The sequence below is a fragment of the Pezoporus flaviventris genome, unplaced genomic scaffold (assembly GCF_033815535.1).
Source record: "Pezoporus flaviventris isolate CSIRO_AGI_PZ_B2104156 unplaced genomic scaffold, CSIRO_AGI_Pfla_v1 ptg000097l, whole genome shotgun sequence".
Classification (NCBI taxonomy): domain Eukaryota; kingdom Metazoa; phylum Chordata; class Aves; order Psittaciformes; family Psittacidae; genus Pezoporus; species Pezoporus flaviventris.
This window is the reverse complement of record NW_026892645.1, coordinates 5,244,106-5,261,083: the sequence shown is the minus strand read 5'-3', so window position 1 is coordinate 5,261,083 and position 16,978 is coordinate 5,244,106. Positions and strand designations below refer to the sequence as shown.

Here is a 16,978-nt window from a genome sequence, read left to right as displayed (position 1 = left end):
CTGCACAAGCTCTCTGTTGCATTCCCAAATGAAGGCAGGCAGGCAGGGAACAAGTTAGGTGCTGGTGTCTTTTGAAACTCTCGTGCTCCCGTAAAATAGAAATCCTTCTCCAGAAGCAAAGGGAGACGTGGGGAGAACCGCATCGTTGTCTTTCTGATGCGCATGGAAGCTGCCAGAGGTGGGGGATTGGGTCTGTGGCCTCTTCTCTTCTCTGGGCTCTCTAAATTGAGGAGAGGTTTAAGTTCCCTCGCTGCTCCCTGGTTTGTTAAATGGTGATACCCACATCCATCTCCTCTTTGGAAAAGTGTGACAGCGCTTTGTATGTCAAGCTGTCCTTGCTGTGATTATTTCTTTGCTAGAACTGATGTGACTTGTAGTTTAAAAAAGGCAAATGCTATTATTGCAGTTCAGTATGGGTTGAGAGAGTAAGGATTTCCTTCCAAGCCGTCTTTCATGTGTATACCCCATGGATCAGAAGAACTGAGGCAAAGTATTGCTGTAAAGCAGTGTTTAAGGAGTCTGAGCAGTGTTTGCTGTTTCAGAAGCATGGTCCTCAGATGCTGGAAACACAGAGAGTTTCCCCTCAAGTATTAAATGTCTGAAAAGATTGAGGGCAAAAGAGCACTAGCTAGTCAGTAACCTTTCCAAAACACACTGCTAGCTGTGCAGGGAAGTTTCCTAGGACAAAGATGAAGATTTGCTGCTTTGTTGATCCTGTGTGTGACACACAAAGTGCTCCGGTTCCAACCCACTGCCATGGCCAGGGACACCTTCCACTAGAGCAGGTTGCTCCAAGCCCTGTCCAACCTGGCCTTGAGCACTGCAGGGATCTCCTTTATATATAAATATATATTCTTTTTATATATATATATTCACACACGCACACATAGAGAATGCAAGTATCTAACAAAAATGCTGGCTGTTCTAAAGGAGGCACACAATGATACTAAAAAGTAATCTATACAAATGTAAAACTGGGGTCAATAATTAACATGTAGCCCCGAGAAACCTGCAATGGAAAGGCACAGTTTGCAGGGGAAAAGAATAGTTGGTAGTGGGAGAGTGAAAACTTGCCCCCTTGTGCAAGAGGAGTCATATCCTGTGAGTGTCATTGCATCAGCTGAGATTTCAATCTGTTTGCCTGTAATTGCCACAGAGCTTCTCCGACAGCATCCTTTGGGAAGGACCTCCAGCTCCCCTGCAGTTTTTGTGCTGGGTTACAGATGGGCACAGCTCTGTTTGCTTTTCCCTGTTGCATGGCACGGTATTTGAACAATTCCCTTAATACACTGTGAAATGACACGCTTTGAACTGTTGGCTATTGCCTACAATTCACTTGGTTTAATAACAGAGCCACGCACCACAAACACCAAAGCAGCAGTGCTGTTACCGCTCAGTCCTGCCTTTCCCCCTTCCCCAGGCTGGGGGAACTTGTTGCTTGTTGGGAGAGGAGGCAGCAGGGTGCAGGCAGGAGGAGGGTTAAGGAGCGAGGGCGTTGCTCGCCTGCCTGATGTCATGGAGCAGGCAGGGCTGAAGGGGGCCCTTTGTTGGCAGCAGAGTCCCAGAGCCCTGCCTGCACCCAGCGCCCCGCATGCGGGCAGCTGCCGCCGACTGCGGGCAGCAGCCACTCTGCCCGACTCGGTTGGTTTGGCTTTTTGCCTTCTCTTCTATTTCCCTTCTTTAATTCCTCTCCTTTCTTTTCCCCCCATCTTTCTCCCGCCAAAAGAGTTGGGAAGGAGGGAACATGGCTGGAGTTAACTCCCCGGGAGAGGAGATGCGGGGCCCCAGGATTTTCCGCCTCCCGGGCTCGCCCTTGTAATGCTTTTCAGAGCGCTGGATTTCTTAAACTTTTCTTGGATGTTTTGATTTAAACTTTCCTGGACATTTTCTTTTTAAACTTTTCCTGGATTTTTGAGACTCTTCCCAGATTTTTTTTTTTTTTTTGTTAGACTTTTAAAAGACTTTTACCGGATAATTCCACAGCGCGAGAAGAAGCTGAAAGGGGGGGGGGGGGGGGGGAAGGGAAACCAGACAGCCGAAGCCAAACTCTAACAAATGAAAATGTTGGAGATTTGCTTGAAATTGGTGGGTTGCAAATCAAAGAAGGGGCTTTCCTCCTCCTCCAGCTGCTACCTGGAAGGTGAGTACCCAGAGGGACCAAGGGACCATCAGCTGGGGGGGGGTTCTGTGCTTGCAAAGGGCATGGCCTGATGCTGCCACCATCCCAGACGTGAGTTTTATCCCTTGCTCGCGGGTTGTGGCCAGGATTGGGGAGACGTTTGGTGCTGGCTGGGCTTTGGCATTCAGGGGACCGTGGGGTGTTCGTGGCATCCGGACCCCAGGTGACTTTCATTAGGAGCAGTATACAAAGGGAGCGCGGCTCTACCATTTATGGTTGTAAAATGTCAAGTGATCTTCTTGCCGAGCCCATAAACAAAGCCCTATCTTCAGGCCTCGGCTTCATACTTGCTTCACCAGGGAAGATTCTCCCTTGTTTTGAACAAGGGGGATGGTAAAACTCAACCCCAGGCGCAGGAAGAAAGTTTAGATGAGCCCATCAGTAAAATATTTTCAGCGTGCGTTCATACATGAGCTGTTAGTTCACTTTGGTTGTTCTCTTCAAACTTTGCTCTCCACTCATTTAACTGAATTCTTTGTGTTTGCTTTTAAAAGGTGATTTTTGACTTATATCCGTGGTCATTTGTAGATGTTAAACACATGGACCCGTCTAGTTCACATTGGAAGCCTGGGTGATGGAGGTACTGTGCTGTGCTGGAGGACTTGGGGCTGAGGTCTTGCTTGGCCTGACTTCAGGCAAGTTCTTCACCCCAGCCCCTTCGCTGTGCTAGCGGGGCTGTGTCCATCCCAGGACTTCTCCAACTTCTTTTGTGTTGCTGGATGTTGCTGCAGTAAAAATAATCCTCCTGCCAGGAGGACCGTGCTAACTCATCAAATCAGAAGCACGCAAGGCAGCAGCTGATTTCCTGGGGCCTATCGCAAGGCACTGTTGCTCAACTCACAAATATTCAGCGGAGAAATGGTCCTCAGAAATTCATGGGTTAGGAATCCAAAAGCTACAAATGGCTTCTTGTGGCAAACCCACTTGAAGGCGCTTTGGAACGAGGGGCTGTATTTATCAGATGCATTTAGTGGCTCTGAAGAATTTTCTACCCTCTAAAATCAAAGAAGTTTCCAAAGAACTTTCTTTTACGTATTTAAAGTTTCAGAAACCCAATAGCGGGCAGATGCACGTGAATAATAACTTTGATCTTTCCTACAGGACTGAACTCTTCTGTGAACTTTTTAGGTCTTTAAAACCTGTGTGTCCCCTGCCTCTGGCATTGCTCAGGCTGGGTGTTGTGGAGGAGCTCTGAGCCGTGCTGGGCCTCCTTTCTGTGCCCTTGGATCTTTCAACACAGCCCTGGGAGAAGAGGCAGAGCATATGGGGCCTCTCTTCCCTGCAGAACTGAATGCGAAGGGATGATGTTACAAGGGTGTTACCCTGGCTGTTTTTGCAGCTTTTCTCTTTTGTTTGTGTTACAACCACTCCCCCTCTCCCCAATTTGCAATGCAGTTGCATAATAGGATTACAGCAGGGGTTGACTTGAACCATATAGGTGGTATCCAGTTAAAACCAGGGTCATTGACACAATAAGTACTGGAGTATTTCTACTTTCTGCTTCCTGAGGACGTGGTTGCGCATTTGCTTTTTATGGTGGGATGGGAAATGAGCATTGAAACAACTTTTAAGTGATCTATCAAAGTAGCTCAGTCTCATTTCTCAGCCCAGCATGGGGCAAAAGTGAAGGCAGCATCCATGGGGTGTATTAAAGGTGAACAAAGGTGGCAACCATGACTTTAGTGCTGTGGCAGTTAGGGCATAGGCAGCCCAGGACTCACCGCAATCGACTGTGGATCTTGTGGAGGGTGAGAAGTGAGGGTCTATGCTTATATGGGAGGGACAACCCCAAGGGTAACACAGGTAGGATTTTCTGTTATGTCTTTCTGAAGCTGAAGGTCTCAGCCTTTCTTATTAAAGTTGTTGCGAATCTGAAAGCTCAGTTGAGGGCTCTTCAAAAGAGTGGTGGTGCCTTGCCCCAAACCCCTGTACTACAAGGGCACAAGTGAAAACCACTTGTTTGCACTACCCTTAAGAAGGTGAGCTTTTCTATACGGGTTTGTTAATTTGGATAGAAGCCACTTCAGTGTGGCAGAAGGTGAGAAGGAGGCAGGTTTGTGTCAAGAGTTAGAAACTGGGGACCATTGGTCCTGGATCCCTGTGAGCAGTGTGTGATGGCTGGTCCATTCCTGTGCACATCTCACAGCCTCGCTGAAGCTTCTGAAAGGATTAAGGAGATGATGGTGCTATCATTGGAGGATTTAACTCTGTTCCTGTTATCTTCATTGTATGGGAAGCTGTTGAGGACCTGAGGGGAAAGGTGAAAGTGTCTGTACTATAGTAGACTATAGAACTTTAGACATGACTGCTTAAAGGTCCATTAGTTGTGTGGGAAACCAGTTGCAGCCAGGAGGATAGATTAAATTTTACCTAATTCAATTTCTTCTCTTGGTTTTCATGATTGAACACAAACACGACAACGTTTGGTTCATGAAGAGCGTGGGGCTGTAACAAAATCAAATCTGTTTATTGTATCTTTAAAGACACTTCTTGAAAATCCTGGGTTGAGATTGGGTTTGATATAAGGCTGATTTAATGCCAGGTGCATGTAGGTGTGCGTGTCTTTAACCAAGTAATCAGGAATGTTTTGTTTCCGTGGTGGTCCCCTTCTGAAAGGCTTTTATGCTCTGTTAGTTTGCAGGAGCAAGGATTATAGAGTGCTCTGTGGTGGTGTGGAGGGATGGCAGGTCCTGCATCCCTCTGCTGTGCTCTTTGCTGTGCACAGGCAGGTTTGCCTGCCAAAAAAGTTGAGACCTTTTCTTAACTTGATCAAAAATAAGTTTAATCTGGTTCTAACCATTGCTGAGATTTCATATTGATGTTTGAGCTGGCCATTTTTGCCCTCGTTTCTATTCCCACTAGTAAATACTATTTTAAAATGTGAGAGATCTGAATTCCTGTCATCTGCTTTCTCCTTTCTGCCTTTGCCAAACTGAATAATTCCTCACCCACTTCACACCAAGAAAGGGTAAAGAGTAGAAGGGAAGAGGCACAGCAAGTACTGCTGCCAATCTGATCTGGAAAACAGAACGTGTCCATGTCCCAAATAGGGGCTGGAATAGTCTTGCTGCCTTTTTGGGCTTGTTCTACCACCGAAAGGCAGAAGCCTTGTATAAAACCTGTCAGCATTCTCTGTAAAGTTTAAAACCCATTTTGGGGACACCAGTAAAAGTCCCCTGTTGTCTGTCTGCAATGATTCTGCTCTGCCAGCTGTCAGATTGGGTGTCTTTTCTCTTCTTTTTTCCCTAGTGTGTCTTGTTACAGCTCCAGCAGACAAGCCTGGGGAGGAGCAGCAGCCTGTAGCCATTGCCCCATTCCTAGAGAGTTTCTCTGTATGCACTGGGGCATGTATTGAGCCAGACCCAACCTGCAGTGCCAACGACTCGCCCTGCCCTGGTTCGCTGGGATCGGCAGGCAGGTCCTTGGTTCATCAGTTAGGAAGAGTGAGTGCTTTAAGGCAGCATTGCTGCCTCCCAGGGAAGAGCCTTCTGTTTGTTTCCTGCCTTCCTTGGCTATTTTCTGCTCCTTGCCTCTTGGCCTCTCATCAACCATCACTCAGTAGAGTCCTTGCATTTAAATGTGTTTCTGGCTTTGTAATGGTTTGCTGGTTATGTGCTTGTTCCAGCGGTTCTCGCCTGTCCCATCCTCATTAAAAAATCTAGTGCTTGCTACCATATCCCATGGGATGTGGTGAGGAAAGGATTATCATTTCGTAGCAAAAGCTGTAAATGTTTTCAGACCTAAAATTGATCATCCACAGGCACATTAATCCTTCCCTGAGCAGTCTGGGGCTGCTTAGTGAAGCAGGGAAATACGACAGTAAATCTTGATGATTCTTGCTTGGTGCTTTCCCTCCCCAGGGCAGAAACAAACTTCCTTTCTTCTGCTTCCTACATAAGGAAACCAAACCAAAACTGTAAAGATAAAGCTTTCAGAAATACACACGTCATTGGGGTTTGCTTGGATCCTGGTTATTCTTTCCCCTTCCTCTTCCAGAGGTTATATTTTAAGGTCACGCAGCAGCTTAGTAGCAATTTTGGGAATAAAATCCAAATTTCTGCCATACCCACTATTCCAGCTCCAGATGTCTATAACTGTGATTAGCTGGCTGGAGAAAGATGATGTTTACCATGTCACTAAGGGGTTGTAAATGGAGTAAACAGAGTGGTTGACCTTGAGTGGGACCTGCAAGCTGATATAAGAGTGAACTTTCAAAAAGAGACACAACCAGAACAACAAAACCAAGCCAAAAGCCCACAACCAATGAAAAAAAAACAATTACAAAAGCCCCAAGATGACAGATTCATCACTTGGAGGACCAGGAGAAGCCACATCAGGGATTCTTAGTGTTAAACAAGAAGGATGTGGACCTGTTGGAGCAAGGCCAGAGGATGCCACAAAGATGCTGCGAGGGCTGGAGCAGCTCTCCTCTGGAGCCAGGCTGAGAGAGCTGGGCTGGTTCAGCCTGGAGAAGAGAAGGCTCCTTAAGGGGAGACCTTAGAGCAGCTCCAGTGCCTAAAGGGGTTCCAGGAAACCTGGAAGAGGGGCTTTGGACAAGGGATGTAGGGACAGGCCAAGGGGAATGGCTTTAACCTGCCAGAAGGGAGACTGAGCTGAGCTCCTAGGCAGAAGCTCTTCCCTGTGAGGGTGCTGAGGCACTGGCACAGGGTGCCCAGAGAAGCTGTGGCTGCCCCATCCCTGGCAGTGTTCAAGGCCAGGTTGGACACAGGGACCTGGAGCAAGCTGCTCTAGTGGAAGGGGTCCCTGCCTGTGGCAGGGGTTGGAACTGGATGAGTTTTCAAGTCACTTCCAACCCAAACCATTAGATGATTCTATAATGTCAGCCAAGAGCAGAAGCAACAGCCATCGCCTGTGTTACAGAAGGTTTCATGGCCTGTGCTGTGGAGCAGTGACAGGAGAGGCTGAGCATGATCTCACTGAATGGGCGAGTGATGAGTCTGAAATAAAACATGAAACCTGCCTTGGTTTTAAAATCCTTGTTCCATCAGGCATAGGGAACCTGTGAAGGCCACTAAGGAAATACTGGCACAGAGAGGCAGCTGCTCCATCACATGTGCTCAAGAGTCGGGAACATTTGAATGCCTTAAATCTGCACAACAACGATTCTGCCATTTATCATCATTTCTTACAGGGGAAAAAGGAGAACGGGGAGAATGTAGGGTAAGGAGAAGCTTTAGACAGCAGCATGTGCTGTACCTCCAAAGACATTACTAGATGTATTCTGCACTGCCTCGCTCTAGAAACCTCGTGATAAAAATGCCGGCACAGTTTGTAAGACCACAGGATGTTTGTTCTGTAGGGAGACAGGAGGTCTCTTCTTCCCTTGGGACTGCCCCACGGTCAGCTGTGGAGGAGCTGAATGTCATTCCATGCTTTTGCCTGTTTTCCAACCCTTCCCTTAAATTACTAAGGGAATTTTACTTGTGTTGGCCTGGACCAGAGCTATTCATACCTGAGAACAACTTCTTACACAGTCACTAGCAGTGATTCATGACTTCATATAAACAGTAATTAGCAGGAGATGGTTACATTATGAAACCTTGTAGTGTGCAAACATAAATATCTCCTAGTAAAAACTTAATTTAGAGGGGAAATGAAGATGTTCTTATGGTTAATACCTTAAAATAAAAGCTGCTGCTGTCTTATTTTGAAGTCTGCTCTGGTGTAATTAAGAGTTGTCATTTAGTCGGTGTTAGTGTTGAACTGAATCACAGCGCTGCTTTGGGACTCCTCCTGGGAATCCAGGTGCCATCCGGAGCACAGTGTGATCAAAGTAATGAATTGCAGTCTTGCTGTGACACAGCAGAAGACAAAGTGGATGCGTGGAAGGAATCACAGTGCAGAGATAACAGATTGCATTGCGCTCACTTCCTGCCCCACTGCCGTGGCAGGATACCCTCCTGTAGGTATAGCAGCCAGGCTGATTTATGAAGGAGGAATCTGACCCATTGGAGAGCTCAGCAGTGCTGTAAAATTGTGGTTAAAACCAGCAGTAGGAGGTGAAAAGGCTGTAATTTGTTGAAGAAGACCCTCAATATGTATGAACAGCAAGGTCTCATTCCTGCTCTGAAGGACTGTAATGTCTCAGCAGATTTGCTAGGAATGAATACTGCTGACAGCCGGCTGTACGTGCCTCCCAGATGGACGCGTCCTGTCTGCTTCTCTCGCTTCGTGGGTTTGTGTCCCGAGCCTGCTGACAGCCTCCTCTTGGGGCCCAGGCCTTTAAAAGTGTGTTTTGTCATGGTCTATCAAGCTTCTGCTACGCTCGGGTCATCGCAGCTCCACTCTTTCCTTTACACTCTTGTCTGTGTTGACTCTGGGCCTCATCCTGCCTTTCTGGCTGCCCTTCAAGCTTCATTCAGTCACCGCCTTCCCTACCTCAGTTCTTAACTTGGGGTTCCTGCCTTCTGGAAATACCAGCCCCAGCCCAAGAGCTGGGTCTTGCATCTCCCCATTGTGCTCTCCTGCACAGCGTGCACCTCTGTTTGGGGTACCAGTGGCAGAGCTGTGCAGTTGGCTTGAAGGATACAGAGGATATGAGGCTATCTGTGTGTAGCATCTTATGTATTCACCAGGGGACTTGTGTGGTTTTCCAGCTTAGGAAATTCTCATCCATTTATTTAACAGCCCTTGTGTGTTGCTCTTGCTGATCCTTGCGTTTGCAGACAGTTATCACTGAGTCAGTGTTGGTAGGAATGTCACCAAGCAGAACCAGCCTTGCACCGCAGCTTGGGGGTGGTTTTGGTGGTTGACACTGTGTTATCTCATGCTCTGAATCCCAGCGCGTACCTTGGCATCCGTGTGTAATGAATCAGGCCCAGCATTGCCACAGCCTGGGCAGGAGGGAGGGATTCTTGTGGAGTGCTTGGCTTTCTTCCCGCATCCCCATCCGTGTCCATGCATGAGCCTTCCTTTGCCGGGCTGTGATCGCACTGGAGTTGTAGGGGAGCCTGGCTTGGATTTCCTGCCTTCCTGTCGAATCAGTCCCCTGTGGTGGAGGCATTTTCCTTCCTCATGGAGGGAGGTTATGGTCCATCTCATTGTGCTGGTTTAGGGGGAAAGCATCGCAGCGTAGCTCCTTGCTGAGGTGGTGTATCTGCTCCTTGCAGCTCTCTGCTGGCTGTCTGTTCCAGGTGTTACTGATGGTGTAACTCCTTGGAGTATCTTCAGTCACTGCAGCACCCTGTGATAAGGGAGCTTAATGGGCTTGACAGGATCAAAGCGTTTTCATGGTGAAATGATTATAGCTTAATTTCTGAAAGTGGATTTTCTGTTTCTTATTGTCCCTCTTGAAGCAAACCCAGGCTGTTAAAACACATCCTCCTGCAGGAAACAGGGGAGGGAAGAAAGTATATCAGGGTGCTTTAAAACACCACCCAAGAGGCCACCACCTTTTCTGACAGTGGAATCATTTAGAAAGCAGAATCATTTGACTTTCCTGATTCACTATAAAAATAAATCTCCCTGCAGATACAGTTTGGGTAGGAAAGCAAGACCAGAAGTGTGTATACTGCTGTTCTGTGCTCTGCCCGCATGTGTATTACCTTTTCCACAGAATACAGTAATATTCATGTTCATAAATAATCATTCAGAGTTTAGGGCAGAGAACCTTTACCAGTGGTGATCGGACCAACACATGGAGGATGGCAATTTCTCATTTTTTTTATTGGCACTTTTCACCATCAAAGCTTAGAAAATAATGGGATTTGTTGTTGTTTGTGGGGTTGTATTGAGTGGTGGTTGGTTGGTTTTATTAACATGTCCTCAGTGGGAGGTGTATTTTGGTCCTGTCCCACTCCACACTTGATTTCATGGGGTCAATCTGATCAGTTCTTCACTGGTTTACTCGTGCAGCTTAGATATCCAGACCCAGCAAGCATGACTGTTGAAAACATATTTTGGTGTGATTTCATCTACATAGCAGCCCCTCTAGTGAGTATTACAAGTATAAAGAACAAACTGTGCTCCTGGGTGACCTGATAATGTAGAAAACACTTGGCTTTGGATTTATCCCTCCGAATCCCAAAGAGGGATTCAGCACTGGGTGAAGGGAGTAGGCGGAGACTGATGCTGAGCAATGAAAAGCAATTTCATGGTGCAAGGGGCTGGGTGCAGCAGGGCTGTTTCCTGTCCCCATGGCTTGGAGCAGCTTGGTCTAGCAGAAGGTGTCCCTGCTGGTGGCAGGGGACTTGAAATTGGATAAGCTTTAAGGTCCTTTCCAACCCAAACCAATCTGATTCTATGAAAGCCGCACTGATGCGTTGCTTTGTGTGAGGTGCTGTGACCCCACTCAACAAACTCATCCAGAGGGAATATAACCCCTCAAAAATTCCAAGGTTTTCCCAACTTGTTGTCCCGGGTTTGTGCCAGCACAGCTCCCCATGGGCAGAGTGGCACATCAGAGTGAGGGGGCACAACTACCTGGAGCATCACTGCCCCAAACACTCGAATCATGGCCCAGAGAGGAGGGCTTGTGGGAGCAACCTCAACAAAATTCCCTGGTGGACTTGGACTTGCCTGGTACTTCCTGAATATTACAAGCCTGATGTGCCGCAGTGTGCAAAACCCTTCTGCAGCTGGGTTTTACTCACTTGTGAAGCTTAGTTTTTAGGCATCTCTTTTCCTGGAAGTGTCTTAGGGTTCCAAAAAATGTGGAAAGCTCATTGTGTGAGCCTGCTCACTGCTGCTCTCTGCTTCAAGAGCAGCAGCAGGAGGGAGGGCAACTAAAAAGGCACAGCCTTCTGCTCGAATAAGAAGAGAAATGATAAAAAAATACCATGAAGAATAGATGTATCTCATTCTTAAATACCATGTCTCCTGTATCTTGCCTTGCCTGCCTCTCTCTGCTGCACATTGTGGCCATTTCATTTATAGCCTAATTAAGGGATTTACCTTTTAAAGGTCTTGGGTTTGTTTTCAGATTGAAGCATGCCAGCAGTTAGGCATGAGCCAGAGGATTTACCAGCAGCAAACAGCCTACGTGAGCAGCATTTACTGGAGGGACCAGGGAGAGGGGCTTTCCTTCTGTGTCATGAGAGTGGGAGCTGGGGGCTCGTGGCAGCCTGGGGACAAGGGTGTCTTGCCTATGTGGCAGGAGATGTGCATGGAAGAGCTGTCTGTCCTGTGATGCATGAGGAGCACACGTGTCAAGAAATAATGCAAATGAGGAACTCGGAGTGTGTGGGTTAACCAGATGGCTTTTATCAGCAAAAATGAACCTGCTTTCTCCTCTCTTTCTCTCTTCCTCCTCCAGAAGCCCTTCAGAGACCGGTAGTGTCAGACTTTGAGCCCCAGGGTCTGAGCGAAGCAGCTCGCTGGAACTCCAAGGAAAACCTTCTGTCCTGCCCTAGTGAAAATGACCCCCATCTCTTTGTTGCACTGTATGATTTTGTGGCGAGTGGGGACAACACTCTCAGCATAACTAAAGGTAAGGTAGCTGGGCAGAATGGTGCTGGGAGGGTGTTTAGGCATGGAAGTCACTGTGGAATAAGTTATATGCTAAACCCTCAGGAATTTTTGTTTCACTGGGGGAATTCTTCTTAACCAAATACAGATATCTTACAAACCGTTTGAAGGTTTTGCATCGGGCAAGAAACGGATTGAGATATTAAACTAAGCTGGTTTTAGACACTGGCCCCGATAATTTTCATCGTTCAGTCCCGGTATGAAAATGACTGTACCGATACAGCATTGTCTTACTCAGTCCTGTTCCTCATGTGTACTCCAAGTCACATCTGCTTACCTTGCTAATTGAAATGCTTGTACACTGTTTAACCAGTCCTGTTCTCTCCCAGCCCCATGAAGCCAACTCAGCTCAAACAAAATTTGCTGGATTAAGTTTTTAAGCTCAAGCCATGTCAGAGCTGGTGCAGAACTGCTCGAGAGCTTAACAAGCTCCTGAAGCATGTGTGTGACTTCATTTGGCTTCGAGGGGACTACTCAAGCTTAAAGAAACACACATGCTCTCCTGTAGGAGACTATTTCATGACCTGTTAGCCACAAAGAACCAGTTGTTGTGCTCAGCTTCCAGCTTTGCCATGTGTAAATGTATTTTCTTCTTGTGCCAAGGTGAAAAGCTCCGTGTCCTGGGCTACAATCATAATGGGGAATGGTGCGAGGCCCAAACAAAGAACGGACAAGGCTGGGTACCCAGCAATTACATCACCCCAGTGAATAGTTTGGAGAAGCATTCCTGGTATCATGGACCAGTGTCACGTAACGCTGCGGAGTACCTTCTGAGCAGCGGCATCAACGGCAGCTTTCTTGTGCGGGAGAGTGAGAGCAGTCCAGGACAGAGATCTATTTCACTGCGATACGAAGGAAGGGTGTACCACTACAGAATAAACACTGCATCTGATGGAAAGGTAGGCTGCAGGCTATCCAAACCATGAAAGAAAACCTTCCCTGTGTACTTTGTCCACTGACTGCACAAGGTCAAGCAGTAGCACTTGAATTGATCAGTTCTGAGCTCTGATCACAGTGTTCATCATCTGCAGTTATAATAAACTTGGGAGATTTCAACATGGCTGTGACAAAACAGTTTTACTCCTTTAGAAAACTTCTGATGAGCTATAATACAGCTCAGTTGTGAAGCACTTTAGGGTAGGAGATACTAGAGTTACATCAGAGGTGAAATGAATAGATAACACTAATGAGAGATCCTGAGGATGGATTCTTATCCCACATATTCAAAAGATAATCTCTTTGACTGCCAAATCAGAAAAGTCAGTGCCTGTTGCTAATAATCTTGTACTTATTAGAGGCAGAATGCTTTCTGAGCTATTCTGCAGTATTTTTAACTACTGTTTTGATTTCTCTACAGTATTTCAGCGTGAACATTGGATACGGGTAGGCATTTTCACTTCTATATGGGCCCTGTCTCTAGTTTCTTCATTTTCCCCCCAGCTAGCTGTGTGCTGTGGCAGTGTTGCAATGCTACGCTTTGTGGATGCTGCAGAGATATATTAGGATAAAAGTGTAGTTTTCCACAGATTTTTGTTTAGATTTTCACAGAAACATTTCTACTGGCATTGGAGATTGGAAAATCTTTTTCTTTTTTAAACAAATCTATTTTAAGCAGTGTCTCTTTAGATCCTGTGCAGAAGCTGAAGTGTGAGTCTGGAGCAAGGCTGCTGAGGCTCTTCTTGCCAGCATCTCGTAGATGACAGATTCTATGCCATTAAAGTACTTCCACAAAAAAAAGATATTTAAGAATCAAGTATAGCAGGGGCCCACCATGGCTGATGTTCTGCGAGAGCTGTGGTCTTCTTACAGCAGTGGCGACAGCAGAATCTTTTATATGAGAACAGAGGGAACCAGTATGGATATTTTCTATTTATCAGACTCATCACTCTAAAAGCTTTAATAAAATGAACAGATACCATTCAATAGTGAAATGCTTTGCATTTGCATTAGCAAACAGATTGTGAGACAATTCTGACCATGTTATTTAAAGCAAAGTATTTCCAAGTTACGGTGCTTTGATTCTTCCTTTTCCCTCCCATGTAGACACACTCTGTGGTCAAAATTGCACTGGGAAATGCTGACGTGCAGCATACTTGAAGAACTACATGGCAATCTGGGGTATTATTCCTCCTCCTGTCTCCCTAGTTGATATCCCTTCTATTCACATGGATGCTGGCAGACAAGCAGTGTTCACATGTGAACATCTTGAACCCGGGCCTCCTTCAGCTGGTGTAAATAAGCATGTGTCTGTGAGGTGGTAGCACGTGTTCTCCGTTTTAGCTGTAAAAGGGTTTGGCATATGAAGGCTTTCATCCCAGCAGAGCTGTTTTTATCCCCCAAAACCAAGTTCTGCAGGGGTACAATAAGCTCTTCAGGTCTGTCTTAGCCAGGTTAACTGTTCATTTTCCACAGTGTTGATGAACTGGTGGTTTTGAGCAAAGGTGCAGGTCAGTACAGTTCACTAAAGCAGATCTGCAGCTCGTGAGGGTTGGAAGTACAAAATGGAAAAAGTGGCAATAACAGAGAGCTGTGGTTCCTGGGCTTTGGCTCCTCATGCAGGGGCAAATGAAGAGGTAGCCCCCTTCCTCCTGGTTGCCGTTCCAAGGCCCAGCATCCCTGCAGAAGGGGCAGTTTGCCACATCCCTGCAGAAGGTGCAGTTTGCCACATCCCTGCAGAAGGGGCAGTTTGCCACATCCCTGCAGAAGGGGCAGTTTGCCACATCCCTGCAGAAGGGGCAGTTTGCCACATCTCTGCAGGAGGGGCAGTTTGCCACATCCCTGCAGAAGGGGCAGTTTGCCACATCCCTGCAGAAGGGGTAGTTTGCCACATCCCTGCAGAAGGTGCAGTTTGCCACATCCCTGCAGAAGGGGCAGTTTGCCACATCCCTGCAGAAGGTGCAGTTTGCCACATCCCTGCAGAAGGGGCAGTTTGCCACATCCCTGCAGAAGGGGCAGTTTGCCACATCCCTGCAGAAGGGGCAGTTTGCCACATCCCTGCAGAAGGGGTAGTTTGCCACATCCCTGCAGAAGGGGTAGTTTGCCACATCCCTGCAGAAGGGGCAGTTTGCCACATCCCTGCAGAAGGGGCAGTTTGCCACATCCCTGCAGAAGGGGTAGTTTGCCATCCCTGCAGAAGGGGCAGTTTGCCACATCCCTGCAGAAGGGGTAGTTTGCCACATCCCTGCAGAAGGGGCAGTTTGCCACATCCCTGCAGAAGGGGCAGTTTGCCACATCCCTGCAGAAGGGGTAGTTTGCCATCCCTGCAGAAGGGGCAGTTTGCCACATCCCTGCAGAAGGAGTAGTTTGCCACATCCCTGCAGAAGGGGCAGTTTGCCACATCCCTGCAGAAGGGGTAGTTTGCCATCCCTGCAGAAGGGGCAGTTTGCCACATCCCTGCAGAAGGGGTAGTTTGCCACATCCCTGCAGAAGGAGTAGTTTGCCACATCCCTGCAGAAGGTGCAGTTTGCCACATCCCTGCAGAAGGGGCAGTTTGCCACATCCCTGCAGAAGGGGTAGTTTGCCATCCCTGCAGAAGGGGTAGTTTGCCACATCGCTGCAGAAGGGGCAGTTTGCCACATCCCTGCCTCAGGTGCTGCGGTGTTAAACTGCATTGGTTTCAATCTGTGTTAATGAGCCAAGCAGTGAATTGCGACAGCTTAAGAGGCAGGCGTGCTGCCTGCTCTACTGCTTCTGCTGCCCTGTCCCCAGCTGTCGAAGCAGAGGAGCTAGGAAGAGAAACAGCTAATATCCCTTGCTTTTCCCACTGCAAAATAGAGACTGCTGGAGCAGGTTCCTTGCTCCAAGCTGCTCATGTCACACTCTATTACCCACTTCACAGCAGAGCATGGCTCTGATGGAGGAAAGCTCTTACCTTCAACTCCCTGAGCACCTGAGGCCTTCTCAGCCTGCTGTATCATTAGTCAGCTTGTCCAGGGAATTTAGTGTCTGCAAGTGCTGCAGTAAGGATGAATGGCTTTGGTGGACCATATCCTGTGACTGAGAGAACGCACTAAGGGGAGAAAGAGGTATTAGAGGGACATGAGGAGCAGCTGCTGCTCAGCATGGAGATGTGCCATGCATCACACAGCAGTACCCAGGCTTTTTCCTGGAGGAAAATGGAAGGGACAAGGAAGAGATTGGAAATGTGTACACCTTATATTTAGCACTGTTCATACTGAATGCATCGGGGTTCAACAACTTAAAACCATAAAATCCTCAGGGTATTTTTACTTTCTTTCCCAGTTTAATGGGTTGTATTCTTCTGGACTACCTTTTAATGTTTTGGTTGGTTGTTTTTTAAGGAAGGCATTCAAAATGACCTTTCTTGATTTGGCTGGCACAGTCCAGCTAGTCATCTGGTAAACCACTTCCGTGGTGCACAGGACTTGGTTTTCCTGACTTGATAATACTTGAGGCAAAGCCTCCTATTGAGTAACCCAACTGAGTAAACAGCGTTGTCCTTCCAGTTCCTCCAGTCCTGCTATCCTCAGCATTCAGGGTGATGGATGCATGACCTGTTTGAGTCTCTTGGAGCCCCCAGCCGCTGACCTGGATGCAGACTTGCACCTTTGTCATGGACCTTCATGGATGGTTTTTTGGTGTGGCTGTTCAGTTTTGTCTGTTGCCTGGGGAGGGGGAGTCCCATCATGGTAAAGATGCACTGGAGGTTTGCATGGAGCAGTTTAATCATCCTTGTAAAGCACAGGAGAGAGAGGTGTGATCTGGTGGCAGAAGCTGCAATGGGCAGCCCGCTTGTACAAGCAGAGCCCCTTGGAACAGGACTGGTGTTATGGTTTGACTGTTGATGTATAAAGATTACCCAAATAACCACAGAATCATTGGGGTTGGAAGGGACCTTTGGAGATCATTTAGTCCACCCCCCTGCCGAGACAGGGCCACCCAGACCAGGTTGCACAGGAACATGTCCAGGCAGGTTTTGAATGTCCCCAGACAGGGAGGCTCCACAATTCCCCTGGACAACCTGTTCAGTGCTCTGCCACCCTCACTGTAAAGTTCTTCCTCATGTGGAGGTGAAACTTGTGTTTTAGATCTCCAGGAAGCAAACTTTGAGAGTCCCTACATAGCCTCATGCACTGCAGAAACGCTGAGTCTGTAACCTCTGTATGAGTACAGTTAGCAGCACCAGATGGTTTTCTTGGGGGAAATTATCCTGCAAGCAGCTTGAGTTAAGGCTTGGTAATGGGGTCAGTGGAGAAGGGAGGTTGCAGTGAACTCATTGGGCTGCATCTCAGCATGCCCTTCATAGCTGCTCCTTCCTTCGTCTTCTTGTGATACGTGCTTCAAATTCCAGAT

At 47.4% G+C, this 16,978-nt stretch overlaps 1 protein-coding gene across 2 annotated transcripts in view; it reads left to right on the top strand.

The window, feature by feature from the left end:
• Positions 1-16,978, top strand: part of ABL1 (ABL proto-oncogene 1, non-receptor tyrosine kinase) — a 78,926-nt gene that overhangs the window by 43,802 nt on the left and 18,146 nt on the right. The window contains exons 1-3 of one of the 2 annotated variants that reach the window (XM_061476669.1): positions 1,938-2,140; positions 11,454-11,627; positions 12,269-12,564. In XM_061476669.1, the coding sequence (XP_061332653.1) occupies positions 2,056-2,140; positions 11,454-11,627; positions 12,269-12,564 (555 nt within the window). In that variant the 5' untranslated portion in view covers positions 1,938-2,055. Of the gene's footprint in view, positions 1-1,937; positions 2,141-11,453; positions 11,628-12,268; positions 12,565-16,978 lie in introns of those variants that run through there. The other variant, XM_061476668.1, reaches the window with a different exon arrangement.